At 38.2% G+C, this 24,892-nt stretch overlaps 1 protein-coding gene across 6 annotated transcripts in view; it reads right to left on the bottom strand.

Annotated features, from left to right (window-relative positions):
* The window catches only part of NPNT (nephronectin), a 70,568-nt gene extending 59,843 nt beyond the window's left edge, over positions 1-10,725 (bottom strand). Inside the window, exons 1-2 of one of the 6 annotated variants that reach the window (XM_079154695.1) lie at positions 10,309-10,725; positions 7,962-8,062 (exon numbers count right to left, since the gene is read on the bottom strand). In XM_079154695.1, coding sequence (XP_079010821.1) covers positions 7,962-8,062; positions 10,309-10,379 — 172 coding nt within the window. In that variant the 5' untranslated portion in view covers positions 10,380-10,725. The remainder of the gene's footprint in view (positions 1-7,961; positions 8,063-10,308) is intronic. The other 5 variants (XM_079154697.1, XM_079154692.1, XM_079154693.1 and 2 more) reach the window with 5 other exon arrangements.
* Between the last annotated feature and the right edge of the window lie 14,167 nt (positions 10,726-24,892).

Here is a 24,892-nt window from a genome sequence, read left to right on the forward strand (position 1 = left end):
ATAGATATGTTCATTGTAGTATATTTTATAAAAATACAATATTGAAAACCAGTTAGTGTATATAATCAGAGGATTATTATGGTACATCTACATAATAGCATACAGCCATTCAAAAGAATGAGTCAGGTTTACATGAACGGTTAAGGACTGATCCTTACATGAAACAAAGCAAGATCCAGAATGGTTTTTACTTCATGTATAATTTTGTGAAAAGGGAAGACTTTGGAAATGTTTTAATAGAAAACAGTGGTTTCCTGTTGGGGAAAAAACAGGGAAATAAGGCTGCCTTCTGTGTCTGTGTGTATAGGGTGTTCAAGTATGCACCATATACATAAGTATATAAATCGTGGCTGAAGTATCCAGATAATAAAAGATAAGTAATTCAAGCAATTCCTAAGAGAATGTGTTCATCTTTCTGAAAGGTAAATAGGAATCCACATCCATAAAGTATAGACAGAGCAATAGGCAGGAAGCTAGGGGGAGACCTTGACAAATCTCACCCCATTCTCCCAACATCAGCCAGTGGCCACTGATCTAAGAGGAAACAGATTAAAAAAAAATAGGGAATAGTCAGAGGGTTTTCTTAGGAAAGAGTAAGAATCAGAGCATCCTAAAATCAAGCAATAGATTAGACTCTGAATTTGGGACTTCCAGAGCTGTGAGTCAACACTGGCATCCAGTCTTTTCCATTAAACTACTTACTACCAAGTAAGAAACCACTGACCAATCAATTAAAACTATAAGTGTATATACCATTTGACCCCATATAAAAAAATTGCCCAGCAGAAATACTAGAAAGCAGGCAAAACAACATTCTTTTCAACATTACACTCAAGGTTATTTTAGAATGACTTGTGTTAGTAAGAGATTCAAAGCAACATACGTGTCTATCAATAAGAGACTGGTTAATAAATTATGTAGAGTTATAAATGGAATACCATGAATCTATAAAAAGTAAGAAGGCCTTTCATGTACAGATGATAAAGGAAGACCTTTAAGATGTACCATTTAGAAAATGAAATAAGGTACAGAGCAGTATATATAGTAGGCTTTCATTTGTAGAAAACAGGCAGGAATCTATCCATAAGTATTTAAAATAATTTTTAAAGTCACACAATACTTATTTCTCTGAGGAGGATTATTTGAGGAAGTGAGTGCATCTTCTCTTACAAAATAAATTAATATTTTAGGAAGATTGATGGGAAAAATTTTAAACCTACACAAAATTGTCAAGAAAGGAGACAAGTGCCTGATTGTGGAAGGGGGGATAGTAATGAATTTAAGCCATCAGAGACATTTTTTCTAGCCCTTTTTTCTCCCCCACAACAATGAAGTTCCAATCCTGTGCTGAATATCTTTCTTACCATAGGATGCTGCAAGGAGTCACTCAATATTACTGATTATCACCTAAAAAGCATGCAGTTGGTTCAGCTGACCCAGAATGCATAGAATATGAGTTCTACAGATAAAAAGCACCAAATAGAATGTTGGATATTATACTCAATACAGGAGGATGGGTGGGTGGGGAAGTTGATCAAAAACTTTCTAAGTAGCAGATAGAATGTTGTTTTGGAAATGGGAAGTGCCTGCTTGGTCCTGGTTTGCAAGGCATGGGCACTTTCAAGCAGCACATACCTGTGGCAGGTACATGAGAGCAGATCTAGCTGCTGAACTTGCAAAGACTAGAATGCTTCCCTTTCTTTGGCCTGGTCTTCCAGATTGGGAGGTACTAACATTTCTAATCCATAAAGATTAAGACCTGCCCAGATTAACTTTATGAGGGGAATCTCAGGAAATTAGTGGATCTTAATAGTATTATTATAAAGATCAATTCTAATCAAGGGAAAGAGTAAAAGAACAAAGTAATTTCTGTGAAATTGAACTTTGAAGACTACACAGACTCAAAAGTTACCTGTATGAAAAGGTCAAACTTCTTCAACACAGCTTTGAGTTTAGAATCTGCATTCCAAGACCACTCGAAGTGACTCAAAGTACATGGTGTTCTTAAAGGACCTTTCAAGGGAAGTGGCAGTTGAATAATCTTGGTCAAAAGCTTCACTTCCTAGGGATTTGGGGATTCAGGTTGAGTGCTGAATATCATTATAAAATTATCTACTGCCTTGCTTTTATTCCTTTCTCAAAAAAAAAAAAAAAAAAAAAAAGAAAGAAAGAAAGAAAAGAAAACAAAAGAAAAGAAATCTGCATTTCTTACCCCAAAATTCTAAAAGGAAGCTAACAAATGTAGGAGACTGAACCATGTTCAGGTTCCTTAAGATGGCCTGAGAACCCAAATGTCTCACAAATGAACAGTGGATCCCACTCCTAGACTCCCAGTTACACCTGGGGTACCTAAAATTGATAGGTATAAAAATATTTCTTTATGTATAAAATACTAATTCCTATTCAACAGAAGTTGCTGTTGACTATAAGTAGAAAGTCACTCACTAGAAGTAACCTGTACATGGGGAGAAGCCTACATGTGGCCTTCCAAGCTGATACCAAAATTTCTAATTTAAGGGCTGGCAGGTAGATATCTTAGTGATAGAACACTACACACAAGACCCTGGCTTCCATCCCAAGCACAGAGAGAAATAAAATCTAATTTATTCTTAATTATTTAAAAGAGAATATTCAGAATATAAATAATCAAAGAAAGATAAAATCTATATGATTTTGTAACTAGGGCAAAAGTTAATAAATCATGTTCCTTTTACAAGACAATTTCTGAACCCAGATGCAAGTAAGAAATTGTATGAGGAAAATATTTCATTTACTTAACACCACTCTGATTAAACTGTCTTTTCATCAGAAATGCAGAAATAATTCAATAATTTGCTTATCATTCTTTCAAAATTTAGAATCATTAGTAATTACATTACCCAACTAAAATTATTTGACAACCCCAAAATAGTTTCAGAATAAAGTACTATTTCACAGTCCCTATATTTCACTAATCTATGTTTAGCTAAAGGGGATAACAATCTAAATTTTCACTTCATATGGCATTTGTACAGCTGTAGCCTTTACTAAATTTGGGAATAAGATAGGAGGAAATGAGGTTCAGAACTAATAAAGCAAAGTGAACTGTAGGTGTAGGTTTTACATCTCAAAATCCTTAGCAGAAATATAACAAAACACCTGCATTTTCCCTGAGCTTTAAGGATAAATGATATAAATCATCCTAATTCATACTATGTCCTTCAGAAACCACAAAATGTTCACAGACAGCCAAAGAACTCAGAAATTAAATAGCTTTGTTGAAACCTGGAACTAGTGGTATTTTGAGTTTTTCTTCACAACTCCAGAAAGTGCTTTCAAAAACAACAAAAAAATACTATTTTCATAAGCCACATGTAGGCCCAAATCTCCAAGCAAAGAGAAAATCAACCACACAGGAAAACAGCATCTAAATCGTAGCTACACGTTATTTTCTCCCTTGAGGAAGTTCTTATATGGAGTTCAGAGCTACAATGCACCTTGGAAATCTCCTTGTATGATAAAAAAAACAAAAACAAAAACAAAAACTGTAGCTAAAAAATGTTAGTTAGCTAATCAGGGATAAAAGTCAAAGTTTGAACTTAGGTGTCCCAAATTATCTACTAAAGAATTGTTTCTATAGCATACAGAGCTTTCTAAGATAAAATACACAAGACCTGAGAAATCTCTATTACAGAAGTATCCACACAGTAGGGGGAGACAACGGTTAATATAATTAAAATGAAATGTGCATTAAGAAGATGGAAAGTCAAAGAACAAAATAATTACAGAGCAAGAAACAGATATATTTTGTGACAATTTCCAAGTGATTAAGGTGCTGTGCTGTAAATATGTAACATAATAAAAAGCTTTACTTGACAATATAAAGAACAACATTAATATTCAATAAAAGGAAAGCCCATGACAATTAGAAAATCAAATTTTGAATTTTGGTATGCAATAGATCTATTTATGAGTCAAGAACAGAAAACAAAGAATCAAAGAATAGAAAGAAGTCAACAATATGAGCTTAAAAAGAACTATGAAAATACAACCTGCCTATTTCTGGAATGGATCATGCTTTCCCAGCAGGGTAGGAATGTTGGGACAGAATGTTGGGTGGTACAGGCAAAAAGCAGGAAGATGTATTCTATGCACGTTTGGGTAGCACTTCTGGTCCATCCTTCCTTAGAGGGAAGGGATGGAAATTCCCCAGCTGATTGTGGATTTGTGGCTTGACAGAGTAAGCCAGAAGGGGTGGTTTACCAACTGTAGCATGCCACATTGTTAGTCTTTTCAGAGACGTCCAGGAAAAGGAGGATAGTAAGTAAAAATGAAATTCATCACACTTTGTGTAAAGTGTATATCTGACCCATGTGACGGTTGGGCTTAAATGTCTCACAAATGCTCAACCAAATGGAATAGACAGTCATAAAAGGGTCACTGCAATAGGGCATAAGATCTAATAAATAATATAATGAGGGTACTACTGCCCCACCCACTTGTGTACACACCTAAGAAATAACTGAGAGGTTCTGAGTATAGGTGGAAATAGTCCCTTTTGCTTTACTGTGCCAGTTTTGTTTGTTGGTTTTTGTTGTTGATGTTTTTGTTGGTCTGGAGATTTAACTCAGGGGCACTTTATCAAGGAGTCACATTCCCACATTATATATATATATATATATATATATATATAGATATAGATATAGATATAGATATAGATATAGATATAGATATAGATATAGATTTTTTTTTTTTTTTTTTGTAAATTTTGAGACAGGGTCTCACTGAGTTGCTAAGGGCCTTGCTAAATTACTGAGGCTTGTCTTGAAATTGTGATCTTCCTGTCTCAGCCTTCAGAGCCACTGGGATTACAGGCATGCACCACCAAGTCGGGCCACTGTGCTGTTTTGAAGAAAAATTCCAAAGTGAGCCATGAGAAGGAAAGAGAACCAGGGCTCCTTCGATGAGGAAGAGAAATTGCTCCTCATGGAAAAGAATGCTGAGATTATCTAGGGGTCAGAAAGTCAAATATATATATTTTTTACATTAAATTTCCTAAAAGCTGTTTAGAAAAAATTTTAAATAGATAATCCATTACTAAATTTAATTGTTACAGAATAGCAAGACATTTTTCCTGAAAAAATGTAATAACAAGCTTATAATTACATAATGGTTTTCTTCAAAAATCAATCAGAAATATTCCATTCATCCTACAAGCCTCTTTTTAGTGCTGTCCTACCCTTTGAGCTGACCTCTTGCCCCCACATTCCTCTACCTGTTTATATCAAAACAAAGATAGGCAGAACTCTGAACTGACATTTGGACCATCTAAGATTCTGGAAACAAAATACACAGGAAAACAAATAAATCTCTGAATTTATTTGTACAACCTTGCCATCTTTTAATATTAATGGTAAAAAACAATTTGGACCTTTCTAATTTAAAGGATTTTATTTTATTGAAACACAGAGGACTTGGCAAGAATTTTTAATTTGGGCAACATAAATGCAAAAAAATTCATATATCACGGCTAACGAACGAAGATGCACAGATAGCACTGTTTTCAGTAGCAGTGTTTCTTTACATTTAACTTTACTGAACACATACGTGGTATGTACTCAGTGCCAAACACAGTTTTAAAGTACTGTACAAATTATAACTCTTTCAAACCTTGGGATGGTCCTTGAGGTATGTACTATTCATTTTAGAGACAAGGAAAATAAAGCACAGAAAAGTTGAATTACTTGCCCAAGGCCACACAGCTAAGAAGAGGTGGAACTGGAATTCAAATCCATGCAGCCTAGCAACAGAGTGCAAGTCCTTCTGCATTATGCTGGTTTTCAGACTTTTACCAGATCAAAGATAAACTGCAATTTTGCAAAATCATCTTACACATTTTTCTAGTATTACCATTTCAATAATCAACTCATGCCATGTTGCATTTTTCTCAGAATCTTGAGGGATAACAAGAGGGAAAAGACAAGTAGTATAAAATACTATATTTGACAACTTAGCATTCTTGAAGAAACAAAACGAAGGCATAAAAATAATAAAGGTGTTCTGTAACTGATAGGAAAGCGCCTATGCAGAAAGTAAAACCCTAGGAAATCTCTTGAATGGTTAAATTTTGTAATGCTTCTGTAATTCTGAATGGTTTCTGCACTCATTCAAACTCAGAATTACCAAGCTAGTGCATATTGAACAAAATATGATAAATGTATACAGAAAAATAGAACAGCTCCTAGAAGTGCTTCCTGGGGAATTCCATATCAACGAACCTCTCAGATCTGAGAAGTGTTCTGCTTGGAATTCTTTTAGCACACCTGGCAGAGAGCCTGTGTGCCCCCAATTGGCTGCCTTTGGAAGGTGAACTCCACTGCTGTTCAGGGCATTCTGCCAATGCAGGCTTGTCCTGGGTGGGGTTGGGAGACTGCACCAACCTCAAGGCATTTCAACATTTTATTTGGGGAGTTTCCTGCAAATTACAGCAGCAAAGAAGGAAGAAACTATCTCCATTCCTGCAAAGAGACCTACCATTTTCATTTGGGAGGGGTATGTTTATATATCAAGCCAAGAGAAGGCTCCTCTCTTCACCCTGTGGATACCACAGCCTGGTGGTCCCTCAAATTCCACACCTGTTGGCCTCTAGCTGTGCAAATACTTCTGATACTATGATATAATTGGCAGAGGGCTAAATTCTACCAGGTATTATCCTTCTTTTTGACCATTTATCCTTTAAAACTGAACAGATTAATCAGTAGAGGCACTTTGGCTTTGCTTAGTTCTTTCATTTCCTGGAAATTGGAGTTACCATCATTTCTCTTTAACAGGAGGCAATGGATCAACTGTGCAAAGGGCCTATCCTAGTGGTTTGCACATAGTAGGTAGACAAGAATTAGTTCCCTTCACCTCATCCCTGACCATAGACAGCAAGCTATGTATACAATTAGAATCAACATTTGACTCTCATTTCCCCTCCTTCACAAAGCTAAGGATAAACATCATACACATTTTTAAGTTTAAAAAGCTGAGGGAAGTTCTACCTTTCTTGAACTTAAATTTACCTGAATCCTCACACTGCCAATCCATCTCTAAGGTAGGTTCTTCCACTACCTGTTTCAACAGTCTTTATTCATCTAAGCTGTTTCTTTGTTGGTGATAAAGTCTATGTCCCAATGTGAAACTCAACTCAGTTCCCATCATTTCTCCAGATGTATAAATAAAATCTAGCATAGCACACTAAAGGTGCCTCAGAAATTCATTTCCTCTTTTGAGGGTTTTTTTGTTGTTTTGCAGGAAGATTGAGATACAACTTTGAGATCCAGATCTAGGTAAAATTTGGGAACAAATTTCTAATTTTTTTGTGATGTGGCTCTCTCTGACTTTTACCATTAATATATCCATTTTTATCATGGAAAAAACAGAAATCAGTGTTTTGTTTTAATAACTTTTACATGAGGTTGATTATTTGCAGAAATTAATGAATAATGCTTTTCCAGAGGGTTTTTTGTGATCATATTAGGTGGTTTGTTTAAAGCATTGTCAATACAACCTCTCTTAAAAAAAAAAAAAAGATTTACAAATGGGCCACTTCATACACAGCTATGGTGAGGATTTTATAAGTACTCTAAGATTAAAAGTTTATTTAGTGTAAATACAGTCTAGACTCATTATCTTCCCCCATTTCAGAGCCTGGGGCAAAGAAAAGTATAAGCTTGACGAAAACACAGGAGATGGAGATGTTGGGGACAAATGCTAAACTGAGCATCTTAGGTGGCTCCCTGTAAAAAAAAAAAAAAAGCTGTCACCTTAATACAGGTGGTTCAGGTTAGAGAGGGGCAGAATAACCTGTTGGATTCTGCATCTGAAAACCCATGTCAGAACTGCACAGTCAAGACTTGCTCAGAAATTATGAGCTCTTTGATGTGAAGAGTAGAGAAATAAATGATGGTAAAAGGCCCAGCTCCCAGCCTGATACTCACGTTGACACTGTCCCCAGGACTGGCGAGCCCAGCCCCAGCAGCAGTCAATTCTCCCACCATAACGACATAGGCCAATAGATGACACTATTTGCCTGGGCCACCTACCAAACAAACAAACAAAAAAATTACAAATAAACAAAGACACTCTTAAGGTTAAAACTAATTTTCTCTTTGTTATTGTTTTACATCACGTCTAACAATTTTCTACAAACTCCTTTCTGCTTGCAGAAATTTAAAGTTAAAACACCTTCTCAGAAATAGTTCTGCTATGATCTAATTTCAAACCTCAGACAGTAAAACACACACCCCTCACCCAGTGCACAGGGATAGGGAATGAAGGGGGAGAAGGCTCTTTCTTAACTAGAAATAGCACTAGCTAAAACCAAGAATTCTTGGGGTTGCCATTCACAGGGAGGTTTCTGAAGGTTGAAATAAAACAGATTCCTCAAAGGCTCACACCTGTTATGGGGGCAGGGAGCCAGTTTTGACTGATTCATTGTGAACTAAAAAAATATTAAATAATGTAAGACATGTCAAAGAAGAAAGAATTTTTGCTATATGAATGGCAGATGGGGGAAGGGGCAGAGAGGAAGAGAGGAAGAGAGGGGAAGAGAGGAGAGTCCTCCAAAATCAAATGGAACAGTGTTCTCCTGGAGATATAACTGGAAAAAAAGAAAAAAGAAAAAAATGTACTAGAAAAAAAGTCTAAACAAAACCAAGGAGAGTTTAAGGTGAAATTGACATCTGAAGTATCCTGTGGCTTGAAACTTGCCAATATCAACAACCCATATTATTTTCCTCTCTAAGGTAAATAATGCCTAAAGAATGTATGCAATTTCAGGACAGATTTATTCACTAGATCACACTTTGGGATGTTATTTGCTAAATTGTTCCCTTAAATGACTTTTTTTTTTTCTCCAGGAAGATTAACATTTTAAGTGACTGTTTTAGACACCTTTTAAAAGCTACATTGTATGTGCCTATCCCATGGCGTATTTTTTGTTGTAAATGTGTGTGCAAGGAATACATACCATACTCAAATGTAGGCAAAATATTGCTTTAAAAAATAAAATAAAAGGCCTAACCTCTGGTTGCTACTCATTTTTCCTTAAACTCTTCTTAAGCTTTTCAATTCCCTTTGCTTTACCTGACCTCTCTACCCCCAGGCCCAAAGTACAAAATAACCCCCGATTTTCTATTTCCTCTGACCAGGTGGTAAACAAGCTTTTCTCAGCGCTCCACTGGTTCCCCTCTGTTTCCCTCCAGGTACAAGAAAGTCAATCAATCGTGCGATTGATTCGTTCCGAGATTGCAGGTAAAACAGGTGCGGCATCTTCAGGGCTGCCAGAGACATACCGAGGCGCGTGGGGATGGGGGGCGCTTTAGGAGGGTGACTGGATGGTGGAGTGGCCCAGGGCAAAACCTCTCCACTAGCCAGCAGTGCGCAAGGTGATCTGGTCTGTACTCTCAAGGAGGTGAGGGACCGAGCACGCCCTCCTAACCAACACTCACACTGTCAATCCCTCGCACGCACACCAGAGCGGATCTCGCTGCCAGGGAAAGGGCGCCGAGCGCAGCAACCTAGGGACCCACTGAGTGACAGCGGAGACTGAACCCGGGGTTGTTGGAACCTGTCAGAGCACGCACTAGTCTGGCTTGCCCGAGGTCTGAGGAGCTGTGGTGTGAGCTCTCACCCTCACTGTCTCTCACACTCACATACACACGCGCGCGCGCACACACACACATACCCGGGCACAGGCACACACGCACACTCACACGTAGTGTCTCACTCTCAGTCCTTATTTTGAGACCCTTCCCTGGAGAAGACCAAGTGGAGAGACAAACAGGTCCTGGGAACCCAGTCTCTTCCTCGCCCCCTGTCTTTGTGTGAGCAGCCCTGACAGCTCGGAGCTCTGATTTCATCCTGGTCACCTGGAACTTTCCCCACTGAAGCGTCGTCTAAATCCTGAGCGAGTTCCCGGGTCAAGGGATGTCCCGGGCGTCACCTCTACTTAGGCGGGGAAACCTCGCCCTCAAGCTGTGATCCCAGTTTCCAGCCTCTCTTCTCCCGGACTCCCAATTCCCGAGTCCCCAGCTGGAGTGAGCCGCTCGCCCCGCGGCGGAACCGCCCTCTAGTAGCCGGGACTCGAACGCGGCGCGACCTCTCCAGCCACTGGCAGGCCCCGGAGAGGCTCGACAACTCTCCTCCCGCGAACCTGTGCGGTGGCCCAACTTCTGGACAGGGGAGTAGCTTCTCTCACTGCGTAAACCCACGGGGAGAGGCGCCCCAGAACCGCGAGTGTGAAATTAGCGCGGGAAGGAGAGGGCGCCCCCGGGCCCAGCTCACCTCCCGTCGAACTCGGCGGCCGTCTGCAGGTAGAGCGAGGACAGGAGCACCAGCGCCAGGAGGAAATTCATGTCGGGCGGCGAGTCCCGGGGTCAGAGTCGCCGCGCGCCGGGAACAGGTTGAGGTTGCTGGGCGCAGGGGAAAGGCTGGCTCTCCTCCTCCGCTCCCCAGGGAAACTGCAAGTCGCGGAAACCCCCTACCGCCTCCTCCGCGGCTACTACTGCCACTCTGGGAGTAGAGAGGCGCGACGCGCAGCCGGAGCAGGTCTGCGGCGCGGCTCCGGGAGCCCCCTCCGGCTCCCTCCCCGTGAGGGGAGGCGCTGCAGGGGGAGCTGCACCGCTCGCAGGGAGGGGCGCGAGGGGCGGGAGGGGCGCGTGCGCCTGAGTCCCAGCGCTCCCAGCTTCGGCACAGGGTGGGGGCTCTCTGCCCCTCCCAGGGGCCCAGCAGCTCCTGCGGCTCCGGGGCGGGTAAGCTGCGGGAAGGCAGCGTCTCTACCCGGCGGGCCAATCGGGGCGAGCCCTAGGCTGGTAGGAAAGTTGCAAACCCGACCTGGGAGAAGGAAAACAGGGTGCTCATCAGGAAAGGGCGAGTCGGGAAGGAAAAGGGACCCGAGGCGTAGGTGCGCGCTCCGCGGGTTTCGCCCGAACAGGTGGTGACCGCAGTGGAGAACCATAGCTCTCGCCGGAGGGCAGAGAAACCCAAAAGGAGAAAGGTTTGTGAGGCTGGAGCTGAGCAGTGCCTGCATTTAGTGAAACCACAGCAGGACTTGGACAAATTAGGGAAGGCAAACTCCGGGAGTTTGCTTCTCCCGCAGAATTGGCAAAGGCATATATATTTTAAAATTTTTGTAACCAGCCGAAGGAGATGTTTGGCTCTCCAGTCGAGTTTTGAAGAAACGTGCAGACTGTTTCTATCTCTGCCAGCTCAACTCAGAGCACGTTAGAATAGGGCTGCCCCTCTCGGGGCAAGAGCCCGCCAGAGAGGGAGGGCCGTTACTACTTAATCTTGTGGTGCCTCATCTTGCGGGATCGTTTAGAAACTATTTTAAGTAATCATTGCTCTGTGGTTTCAGAGTAAACTATCTTACTAAAGGGCTGTGTTCAAATGAAAACACACGATTATCCTAAAAGGCATGTTAAAACGTAAGTCTGATCAAGTCACTCCTCTTTTCCAATTCTACCCCAAATGGCTTCTTCTGTTTCTTCCCCCAGTACTAGGCCTCCTTGCCTTTCTGGCACACTCGAGGCATGCCCCTGCCTTGGGCCACTGCTTCCTCTACCTGGACCAGATAACTTTATGCGTGGCTCACACCCTCACTTCTTCAATCTTTGCTCAATTGCCACCTCTCTGAGGAGGCCCACAGTGACCACTCTGTTTAAAATTGAAACTTGCTTCTTCCTGATGCCCCTGACCTATTTTTCTTTATCTTTTCTCCATACTACTTGTTTTCTATTTACTGAATAAGTTGCTTATTTCTTGTTTGTATGTCTTTTTTTTTTTTTTTTTTCTGTGAGAATGAAAACTGTCCAAAGGTAGTTATCTTTGTTTAGTGCTCAGATTAGTACCTGGTATATAGTTGGTGTTCATGAATGTTTGTTGAATGAATTTCTTGCATTACAAGCTCCCCCACCCCTTTTCTTTTTGTGGTTTCTGCAACTTCAAATTGTTAATGGAAAGTTCTGTGGCAGCATGACCTTACTATCCTGATCTTTCAGTGTGTGTAAAAACAGGAATTTTCTGCAAGAAAAGGAAAAATAATGGTTCCAACTTAAACTGACTCTTTGATTTCCAAGTTGTTTTCTGTTAGCAAAACAAGTTTCTATTTTAATCTCAGGAAATATTCATGCCAATTCAGATTTGGGACATTATTTTAGGCAAACAGCTTGGTGTCATCCATTTCAGATCCTTCTAATGAAGTCCAAAAATGTAAGAGTCAAAATATTTTTTCTGCAGAAAGTCAGATTTTTGTAAGTGTAATGTAGGCTTGGTTCCAGGCTCCACTGGCTACTCCTTAGCTGTTTTGGTTGTTTATTGGTTCCTGCATGAGATTTACAAATAAATTCTGCTAAAACAATGGATGGTTAGGGGAAAGAGGTCAAAATGTAGACTAAAAACTGGAGCTAGAAGGGAAGGTGGAAGAGTGATGAAAGAAAATGGGATTAGCATCCACAGCAAAAGTGTAATAGTCCATCTGCATGCCTCTCCTTCTCCTGACCCTGGCAACATATTTTCTTTGGCCTGGCAATTACTCAATTTCCTTCTTCATTTGGGCAATTCCCAACTTATCCTTTGGGTTGAAGCTGGCACTTATCCAGGACCTTTTTTTTTTTAATTTATTTTTTGTACCAACAATTGAACCCAGGGATGCTTCACCACTGAGCCACATCCCGACCTTTTTTATTTTTTATTTTGAGACAGGGTTTTGCTAAGTTGCTTAGAGCCTCACTAAGTTGCTGAAGCTGACTTTGAACAATCCTCCTGCCTCAGCCTTGCTAGCCACTGGGGGTATAGGAGTGCATCACAATACCCAACTTACCCAGGACCATTTCTGACATTTTGTTTGGCTGACTCCTGTAGTACATACTTCTTACATTACATACCCCAAGAGACTTTCATGATGCTTCATCATGTTACACTTTCCTGTCTACCACTAGGGGGCCCTGGAGAGACATCAATCTAACCATTAGGAGGACCAGGGCAGTGCCTCTACATCCTTTGTGCCCAGCAGGGCTGACTGGCAACAAAGCTTAAATGCAATAAATATTAAATGGAGTAGAGTGAGTTGAATTGAACTATCCCTGGTGAACTTTAGCATCTTCCTTGAGTAAGGAGTAGCTAATTGTATCAGTCTTTGTTGAATCAGAATAAGACCTCTAAAGGACTTCTAAAGCCTAACTTCTTATTGTGTTGCAGTGATGACCACTAGTGATCATTCAAAACTAGAGGTGGAGTTCCCATGGAAGTGACATTTCACTACTCAGTTTATTGGTTTTGTTGTTATTATTGTTGTTTTTCAATGACTGGGGATTGAATCCAAATCCTCACACACACTAGGCAAGCACTCTTCCACTGAGCTACATATCCAACCCTACTATCTCAGTCTTAAACAAACAAGGAAGAATGAGATCAAGCTGGGTATGGTGGTGCACACCTTTGATCCCAACAACTCAGGAGGCTGAGGCAGGAGAATTGCAAGTTCAAGGCCATCCTCCACAAATTAGCAATAAACTAAGTAACTCAAAATAACCTGTCTCAAAATAAAAAATAGAAAAGGCTGGACTGTAGTTAGTATCAAAGGAGGGGAAAAAAAGAATGAGATCAGAAGTCTAACTTTTAGCAATGACTGGACTTAGCAAGTAGGGCAAACTTTTGATTGGTTTTGTACCACATAATGCACCTTGCAAGTAGTAATCCCAATATTCTCATTCACAAACAATTATCTGTTATTTATTATGAGGTAGGATAGAAGAAATAAGAAATTGGTAGAAAGAAGACATAAAAGAAGGACAAGGAAATAAGATTTTAATTCAGAAGTTCTGCATACTTTTCCAGGCTTGTCATACCTTAAACCAGTCTCTTCCCCAAGTCTGTTACTCCCAAATTCCTGGGAAATCTGTAGAAGTACCTGAACACTGTTAATTAAAACCCCTTAAAATAGATTAAGTAAAGAGAGATATGACTTTTTGAAAAACCTATAATTTAGGGGACTTTTCAGCACTATCTACCTATCAGATAATAAAGACCATGTCAGCCTAAGGGAATTGACCAGACCATCATAAATGGTCTTGAGATCACCAGACTGATACCTTTCCATACCCACCCATTACCAAGTTTCCTTTAAAAGAGCTGGGAACCCCCAAAATGCATCTCTTGCTCTTAAGATAGCCCACATTAGCCCTTGGATGTATTTTCCTTGCTTTACCCCAGAAGGCATCTCTCCCTTGAGAGTGCCTCCATTCCCCCTAGAATATGGATCTACTTTCTCAAACAAACCTCTGTCTATGCCCCTGACTGGCATGTGCTGAAGTTCTTTTCTGTCACTTAAATCAAGGACCCCACTGGTCCTGAATTGAGCTCTCCCTTCTTTCCAGAGAGCCCCCAGGCTCTTCTACAAAGACACACTTTTTCCATGACATTTACAAGGTGATATGGATAGATAACAAAATCAGATCAAACAAACCTAACTTCAAACATGTGGAGATTAGAAGATCTGAATCATTTAGTTTTTTTCTTTTTCAATAACCCTTTATTAGGAGCCTGTAATATGCCAGTCATTTTTAGGTGCTAAGATTTCAGGTAGGAACAAAATAAAGTCCTGCCCAGAAGGAGCTTATAGTCCAGAGAGAAAAAAAAAAAATGCTACAAAAAGAAGAAAAAGGTATAAGGAGAGGATAAAGGGAGGTTAAGGAGATAGGAAGTGATGAGAGTGTGGTTTTAGATAGAGCGGCTTGGTCACCTCTGGAGAGGTGACATTTTAGCAGAAACTGAATGAAATAAGGGAGAATCACATGAAGTGGAGTTGCTGTGGTGTCAGGCAGAAGGTAGAACAAGATGCATTTTCTCCATCAAGTTCTGAGATGACTTCTCTTAGTCTGTGCCATGCAAACTGTTGAATAAGGAAATGAACCAGAGAAGGAAGAAATATGGGTATAACAGGAAATTCCACATAGTATGTTGTCCTAGAAGCCAAGGGTAGAAAGGATTTCAAGAAAGATCTAAGAGTAACCAGTCTACACCTAGTGCTGCTGAGAGGCTAGGTAAGATCAGGTCTGAGAAATGATCATCAGATTTGACAAGAAGGAGATTACTGGTGATTTTGATAAAGAGTAGTTTTAGTGGAATAGTGAAGAGAGAACCTGATTCTACTATATTGAAAAGAGAGGTAAGAAGATGGTGACCAATGTCAAATAATTCTGTAGGAGTTTTGTTATAAAAGGGGGGAAAGAAATTGGGTAGTGGCTGGAGGAAGTTATATGGTTTAGTGAGGAACGTTTATCTTACAGAGATGTAGCCATGTTTATATGATAGCAATAATCCTAAAGAAAAAAGGAAATAACTGCAAATTAAAACTACTTTTGAAAATGAGAAGTTAGATTCAATGTTGAAGTCAAAATAGAAAATTAGAAATAACAAGTGAAATTGTACAATATATGGAAAGCAATGATTAAAACATTACATGTAGCTATGTGTAGCTACAGGTGAACTCAAAGGAAAATCATAGCCTTGATGTTATATTATTAAACAAAACAACCATTATTAAATATTCAACACAAGGAATTAGAAAAAAGAACTACAAAGTGAACTAACATCATAGAATGAAGGAATCAATAACAATGAAAATATAAATTAATGAATTGGGGAACAGAGCAATAGGATAGCAAATGCATGAAGGAATTGATTCTGAGGGGAAAATATTAAAATGTTTAAAACAATAGCTTGTCTCAGTAGAAAAAAAGCAATTGAACAAATATACAAATCAAGGGAAGAAAGGGAGGAATATAATGTAGACATAGAAGAAATGAAAAATGAATTTACGATATATACAGTTATCTCAAGGGAAACAGAAAACATAAAATAACCCATGACCCTGAAATAGGATAAGTTGTCAAAGGACCATTCATCAGCTCTTCAAAGAATAAATAATTCCAGTAGTACTTAAACTCATCTAAAAAATATTTACAAATTATTCCCAAGAAGACATTGACATCTTAAACCTGGGGTGAAAAAGCTTGCCCTCATGTGTACAAAATAATAGTTAATCTCAACTACAAATATCAATGCAAAAGGCCTACATGAATGGTTAGCAAATATAATCTAGGAACATATTCAAAGAACTCATTACAATCAAGTTTGATAGAAGACCTCTATTTTACCATGATAGATTTACATCTTAAACAAAAAAACCAGAACACCGATAATTGTGAGATACTAGTATAATTTTCATTGATGTTTTGAATGAGATGAGAGTGTATTATTATTTTCATTTTAAGAAATTCTGGAAATATTATTTGATCCAATTAAATGAGAAAAATGTAAGTTTTTGAAAGAAAGAAGCGAAGTTCTCCTTATTTGAAGATGATATACTTTGAAGAGCCCTATGTGGGTAAATGATTAACAAACTCCTTTCCCCTTCTGCATAAGAATCTAATGTTAACATTCTAGTTCCTTTCTCCTGACAACCTACTAAGATGCTATGTGAACTGTTTCTATGTTGCTGGTAAAAATGGCTTCCTGATTACTAAACTGCATTTAGACAGAGAGAACCAAATGCACATGATAGCAGACTACAGCATTGTACAACTGATGTACACCAACTCTTCTGGGGCATGCCCCTTGAAGAGAGTCTGGACACTGTGCCAATGGAATTTTCACAGGTGATGAAAATGATGGATGAGCCTATTATGACTGGGTAGTTCTGCACCAGTATAAAGTGTTTTACATCTTGCACCTGAGTATATATTGCTCTTGAAGCATTCCACTGAAGAGGAGCACTTGATGCTACTGTGCTAGCAAACTGTGGTCCCTGTCCTATATCTTTAGAGTGACAAGGTTATAAGTTTAGCCATGATAATCTTGTGAGCTGGAGTGTTTACTTACACTGAAGAAGACCTCCTGGGGGTGCTTCAGATCCTATCTCAGCACTATTGAGAACTGATTAAAAAAAAAAAATAAGAAAAAAGGAAAAGAAACCTATCCACAGAATAGGGTTGGATTTTACCATGATAGATTTACATCTTAAACTAAAAAAAATTATATAATGGTGAAATATTGGGAGAATTCTTACTGATGTTAGACATGAGATGAAGATGCTTTTTATTATTTTTTATTTTAAGATATTCTGGAAACATTATTTTATCCAATTAGACATGAAGAAATAAAGTTTTTTGCAAAAAAGTTCTCATTATTTGAAGATGATATGATTACATTACTGAAACAAAATAGTCATTTAAAATCAATTACATCCCGGTGTGGTTGTGTACACCTGTAATCCAGCTCCATAGGAAGCTGAGTCAGGAGGATCACTTGAGACCAGGAGTTTGAGGCCAACTTGGGCAACATATGAAACCCTATCTGAAAGACAAAAAAAAAAAAAGAAGAAATCTATTGGAAAAAATAAGAATGTTCAATAAACTACTTAGTTATGAAAATTAGTAAATAAATATATAGGTACATCTATATGAAAAATTAAAAATATAATGAAGACATTACAAACTTAAAAGCTCGATCTTCACCAAAATTTTATGCCAACTTTCTCTGAAGGCATTAGTTTGTGTTTTTTTTTTTTAATCTGATATGTGACACATGAGAAGCTAACGGTTTTAGGCACAATTATTACTGTGGCTGTTTCTTATCCACTTTCAAATAATTCTGCAATATGGACGATTTTATTTGATAGGCCTTTGATTCTATTTTACTATTACTAGAAGAATTGAAATAGAAATGGCTGACCAAAAACTTAGAAAGCAGTTTCAAGCATTGCAAAGTAATTATATTTTAGTTTCCCACCCTTCAGTCTTTAAAAAATTGCATAAGTGATTTCATACAAATTTCAAATTAATTTTGACTCATGTTTTTATTTATAAAAGTGGAAAGATAACATTTTGTCAACCAGTTTTTAGTATCACAAGACCAAGTATGTTAATGCTAGCTGACTTCTGTAACATGTCACCCTCAACATCTACAATAAAAATGCCTCTCACTAGTGCCAAGGTGAAAGCACATTGGATAGGTGCGTTAAACCACTCTCTCTTCAGTAGCAACACAGGGATATGAGATTCTGCCTTCTGTGGTTCTCTCTGCCTGGAGTTCACATGTAGTAACATGGACAAGGGAGAGAGAAAACAAAAGCAGTCACACCTGGGAATGTGAGGCATGCTACTGCCCATATCTAGTCATAAGATCCCAACTTCACTTCAAGGACATTGGAAAAAGCATTTTTTTTCAGTGCTCCAAGAAAGAAAATGAAAACTTTTAATTAAATACATAGCATTGTCTTTGATATGACCTCAAGAAGTCTGTTATGGTTTGGACGTGAGATGACGCAAGAAGGTTCAGAGGAGAAATGATTGGGTTGTGAGTTAAACCCCTGATGAGGATTAACAGAGCTGTAACGGAAGTGGTAGGGTGTGACTGGAGGAGGTGGGAATTGGGGGCATGGCTTTGGGGGTGTACGTTCTAGTAACTGAAGAGTGCCTTTCTCTCTCTCTGCCTTCTGATCACCATGTGAGCTGCTTCCCTCTGCAACACTTTTCGGCCATGTTGGTCAGCCTCACCTGGAACCTGGAGGAATGGTGCTGGACTTCTATGGACTGAGACCTCTGAGATTGTGAACCCTCAAATAATCCTTTCTTGTATTGTTGTTCTGGTCAGTCTGAGTCACAGCAGCAAAAAAACTACTAAAACAAAGCCCCAATCAACATACTATTTCATTATTGCCAGAAAGGTTGAACATTAATTCTGTCATCATTAAAAAAAGTAAATAAAATAAATAAAATAATTGTATTTGAAAATCATTTTCCAAAATCCAGTTAGTCTGGAGCTGGGCTGTGGCTCAGTGGCAGAGCACTTGCCTAGCATGTGTGAGACACTGGATTTGATCCTTAGCAACACACAACAAAATAAAGCCATCTGTCCATCTACAACTACAGAAAAACAAAATTCAGTTAGTCAATGATTCTCATCATATAGTGAATCTATATATTTATTGGAAATTTGTAAAATATAACTTACCCAATTAAATTAGGTAAATTGCCTAGTAATATGCCTAGCCCAGCACATGGCACATGTAGCTAAGTACTCAATCAATATTGATTTCCATATCAAATAGAGGTTTTACTGCTAGGAACTAAATAGTTCTCTACTCAGGTTTTTCTATGTCCAAGGAAGGCAACTACAAACACTCTCTGGCATGCTGTGCTATGAATCTCTAGTCTCTACTAGAGTTTTTTTTTTTTTTTCCTTTTTATGTTTTTATTAGTGTATGATAGTTACACATAATATTGGATTTCATTTTTTATTTGTTCTAATTAGTTGCACATGACAGTAGAATGCATTTATACATTTTGATGAGAAATTATACATAATTTCTCATTTTCTGATTGTACATATTGTAGGATCACATCAGTCATGCAGTCATATATGTATATGAGATAATAATGTCTGTTTCACTCTAATATCCTTCTTACCCCTACCCCTTCCCCTCCCTTCACTCCCCTCTACCTAATATAAACTAACTCTATTCTTCCCTATCTCCCTTTTATTGTGAAATAGCATTCACATATTAGTGACACAGCCACATCAATATTTATAGCAGCTCAACTCGCAATAGCTAAACTATGGAAAACCAAACTACATGTCCTTCAACAGATGAATGGATAGAGAAAAAATATATATAAATAATGGAATACTACTCAGCTTTAAAGAAGTATGAAATTATGGCATTTGCTCATAAATGGATGGAGTTGGAGAATATCATGTTAAGCAAAATAAGCCAACCCCAAAAAACCAAAGGCCAAATGTTTTCTCTGATATGCAGATGCTGATTCAACTGAACTTTAACCTAAGGATTTGCTGTAATTAAAAGTTTCCTGAAATACCTGTCCATTCCACTGCCTCATGGGGGAAGTGCTAGTTAAGCTTTTCACATTTCCTAATAAATTGTCAAACTACTCTTCTGTTCTCTAAAATATGAATCAGTTCTCAAACAACACAAAAGACCAATTTTTCAGGGAAAACTTCAATGCTTATAGAAATTCTTGTTAAAATTAATGATATTTAGGGAAGCCTGTCTAGGTAGGGAATATGTTATCTATCAACTTTAGATTTCCCCAGTATGAACCTTGGATCAAGTTAGTGTCTGGGAACTTAATTTAGAACCTGGAAATATCTCCTCTTCCTAAGTTAGATTTTAGGTTTTATGAGTCTGTCACAAAAAACAGGCAAATAAGCTTTGCACCTGTACTTTCTGGGAGACTATTGTGGATATTATCTGATGTGTCTATCAGTCCCATAAGGCAACTAGTTTCTTATGGAATTTAGGACTGAGAAAAAACATTCTAACACTAAGTTGTGGATTTCTGGTGGTAATGATGTGTCAATGTAGGTTCATATATTATAGCAAAGGTATCATTTTGATAGTGAGGGATATTGTTCATGTGTGGCAATGCATATATATGGGCAATCTCTATACTTTCTGCTCAGCTTTCCTATGAAACTAAAACTGCTTTAACAAATAGCTTTTTTAAATTGGCTGCCAGGAAGCTCAGTTGTAAATTCTATCACAAGAGTTATTTTTTAACTTTTAGGGTGGGTTAGTATGTGTTCTTTCCCGTTTGCCTAGTTTTGATTTGTTCTGTTTTTTAACCCTGATTCTAATATTGTCATTTCTTAAAGTTTTCCTCTAAGTTCATTTTAGAAAGAAGGAATATCATATAAATTTAATAAATATAAAGATAAAAATATAGTCCCATAACTATTAATATTTGAGCTGATCTCAAGCCTTAGCTTAGTTGTTATTTTGTATTTCCAAAGTTTTTTTCTGCTTCCAACATTGAGTTCTCATTTCCAGAAAATTTTTAAATTTCTAATTGTATTATTTTTCCTTTATACAGACAGTTTGCCTTATTTATAACAACTCATGTTTGCCTCCTCTGTTTAAGGGTTAAAATCTGTCTCCCACAGAATAGACTGTGTTTCCCTAAATGAAGATGCGAAGTGCAATTCCAAGATCTCACAACTCTTTGTTAGAAATTTCTGTATGTATAATTTACTTGTTTTGTCCCAAATAGAAAAAGCTAAATATCATTCTAAACACAGCTTAAACTATTGCATGACGTATTGACTAAGGAAAACCTTAGTCTTAGGGGCAAATAATTTGAAGTATAAAATTCATTGAAATTGAACTGTTGAAAGATATTGGTAGATTAAATGCCTTCAATTCTAGTAAATGAGCATATTAGCTATAACTTATATGTATAATAATCTCATTAAAGAAGCCAACTTCCTTTAGAGGTTTTATCTCACTTTTCTAAATGTAGGTCTGGATATATAGTTAAATTTTGAAGAACTCTACTTAAGGCAAAGTTAATATCCTTTATTTCAGGATAGCCCTTAGGGTGTGGTAGATTTCAGATTTAAGCCTATTTGTAAATACCAGTTGAGCTCTGACTAACCATTTAACTTTCCAGAACCTTGGTTTCCTCTTCTTTTATATTGGAACACAAATGTATCTTGAAGAGTTATTGTGAAAATTTAATAAGGAAATATATAATGACATCACTGTGGTGCCTGATACATAAAAGACACTCAGTTAATGGGGGGTGTTAGGAAAAGTAAGTCTAACATTTATGGTCTGGATCATAGTCTAGCTCCAGCTCCAGCATATGGGAATGTAAAGCTATGGGGCATCTGTACGTCTTTCACTTCTTAGAGTATCTGGGATAGAGAAAGGAATGCTGGACTATTTCTGCATTCTTATAAATATGGTTTTGTTGTTGTTGTTGTGTTTTTTGTTTTGGCTGCAGGGGTTTCCTGTCTCTAAGGTAGAAACTGGAAAAGAGGCACCTGTCATTCAACATCAGATATGAATTGCTGCCTACGGAATAACCAATTTAAGCCTCAGGAAGTTTCCAGAGAGGGAGGGAGAAGTTCTCATCTGAACTAGAGATATAAAGAGTTTATTACTTTTAATGAAATAGGGATGAAAGTGGCACATACCAACTTAAAAGAAGGAAAAGAAAAGTCTGGCTGGATTTGATATCCAGGCTCAGTTTCCAGAAGCAGTGCCAACTTCTCCCCACCAGGTGGGAGATTTCTTTCAGCTCAGCTCTTGTCAATCCTTACTGCAATCAGCTCAAATGTCTTTATAGTCTAGAAGAGAGATTTATTTTTTTCAATAAGTAATAGACGGGAATCTATTGCATAACTCTTCTGTGTATTGTACTAAATTAGAGCTAAGTCCTACCTGACCTTTAGCTGTAAATCAAGCTAGTTTCTTCCCCAAAGTCCTCTAATTTGGTTTCTTTTTCTTAAAATAACAACAGAAACCAGATTGCCACCATACTCTTGCCATTTTTATGTGGTAAATCTTTTTTTACTCCTCAGAAATGACCCTATGATGCAACAGAGTAAAGGAGATTCAGCTAAACCAGGGGAATAAAGACCACCCAGGACTTCAGCAACATCCTGCAATGTGAAGGGCAGGCACAAGTCTTCAAGGCCTTGGTGATGTGATTTATACCATGGAAGTGTATGTTAGCTCTGCTATCTGTGTCTAAGATTTGGGTGTCCTTAGAAATGTTTCCAGCTTTTCCCCTTGACCTATCCATGCCTTTAAAACCCATTTCCCCCAGTAAAACTTTGTCTGGCAGGCTCTTTGGAACTCTTATCATTTATTTTTATTGAAAGTTGCATGTTGCTTGAAATCTGAAGAATAAGATCATCTGATATACAACAAAAACATAGGCAGGAGTTGTGCTTCAACCAATGGTAGACTGAGACATTTTAAACCAAACCTGTCGTTGAGAACACTGAGACATGCTATCTAGGCCATGAGAAGCTAGGGTGGGGTCCAGATGTGGGAGCACAGGAAGCCCAAAGAAGAGAACCTGCTATTGCACTGCCTCACCCTCCTGTCAACTACCAATTCAAAAAGTGAAATTGAGAGGTAGGATCAGAACATTCAACAGATGCATGGGTTGGGAATAAAAAAGTTAAGATTCCAGAGCTAACCAAGGTTAGATCCTGGCAAACTCCCCAGGTGCTCAGTGGAATACTAAAGGGATATACTGGAGCCTGACTGATACTACCCTAGCCCAGTCCTTGCTAGAGGCAAAACGAATCCTTTCTGGAGGAAGATAACAACCTCCATAGCTTCAAATTATCTTTCAATGTCTTACATAGGCATGCAGTTAAAGTCAGCATATTAGAAGATAAGACTGAAAGAAATATAAAGGCCGATAGAGACAGTCTCACACCTTCAGATAAAGATATTGGAGGTATCCAACAGAATTTTAAAAATTATTATTATGTTCAAGACATTAAAGGTCAAAACAGAATTTTGTCAGAGAACAGAAAATGAAAACAAAATTGAAAAGTAAAAAGGAAATTCTAGAATTGAAAACATGATAACTATTAAGAATTTAGTGAATGGGTTCATTAATGGATTAGACATAGATGAAAAAGAGTCAGAGATAACTCAGAATAAAATATCTATTGAATCAAGGAGAAGAAGTCTAAAAAATATGCAAAAGAGCATGAGGCATATGGAACAGGCAAAAAATCTAATATACACGAAATTATAAACCTAGGAGGAGAGAGAATGGCTGGGATAGAACAAAGGTATGAAGAGATAATGACTGAGAATTTTCTAAAATTATTCAAAGATAATAAGTAACAGATTTGAGAAATACTGTGGATCCCAAGTAGGCTGTACAAAAGGAAACCAAATCTAGACATTGCTGCTAAAACCAAGGACAAAATCTTAAAAGCAGACTAGAGAAAATAGATACATATTGGCTATCCCTGCTTCTTTTCCTGAGATGGTAATTTGAGAGGATAGCTGTGTGTGGGAGCTTGTACAGAAGATGGACATGTGAACTGGACTCTGTCAGTTACTTAGGGAAAACTGACGCAGCATTCGTCACTTTCAAAAGTCCTACATCTTTAATTTAATAATCATAGATATCCATTTGGCACTTACAACCTGCTACACATTGTCTATATAACTGACTTTGACTGATTGATGATACATTCATTATTACCCCCGATTATAGACAGATAAACCAAGACTTGGAAAAGTTAGATAATTTGCCTGAGACCATGAGACCAGTAAGAAGAAAAGTTAGATATAGATCATGTTCATAACTTACTTAGTGCCCTTGTTCCAACTCCTTCCTTTATGTATCCCTAGAAACAGTGCATTCCAGATGGGAAGATTAGGACTCAAACTTTCTGTTATCTCTCACGCTACCTAGCCTTGTGTCTTACAGCCAGTGATTGAGCAGACAAAATAATAATAACAACCTTCTAACAATAACAGCTGGCATTACTGAGTACTTAAAAGTATACTAGGACAGGGCTGGGTTTGTGGCTCAGTGGTAGAGTGCCTGTCTAGCATGAGTGAGGCAGTGGGTTCAATCCAGAATCACATATAAATAAAGTAATTAAATTAAAGGTCCATTGACAACTAAAAAATATAATTTAAAAATATATATTAAAAATATATATTATTTAAAAAATATATATATATATTAAAAAAGACACACCCAGACACATTTTTACCTCTTGTGAGGTAGGTATTAGTATTATCCCATTGTACCAATTAAAACATCAGGACACACATTGGTTAAGTAACTTAAAAGTTATCATAGTCATTAAGTGGCGGAGCTGGGGTCCAAAATTAGACAGTTTGCTTCAAATCCCGTGTTGGTAACTACAACATTTACTGCTCTTGCTATATACACTCTTGTTCACTAATAAGACAGTAGGGGAAGAGAATGTGGCCTATGTTCACCAGGAAAAGGCTGGAAACATCCTGCTTTTTGACTGTTAAAATAGCACCACGTTGACTGTAAAAGACCACAAT

The sequence above is a fragment of the Sciurus vulgaris genome, assembly GCF_902686455.1.
Source record: "Sciurus vulgaris genome assembly, chromosome: 9".
Classification (NCBI taxonomy): domain Eukaryota; kingdom Metazoa; phylum Chordata; class Mammalia; order Rodentia; family Sciuridae; genus Sciurus; species Sciurus vulgaris.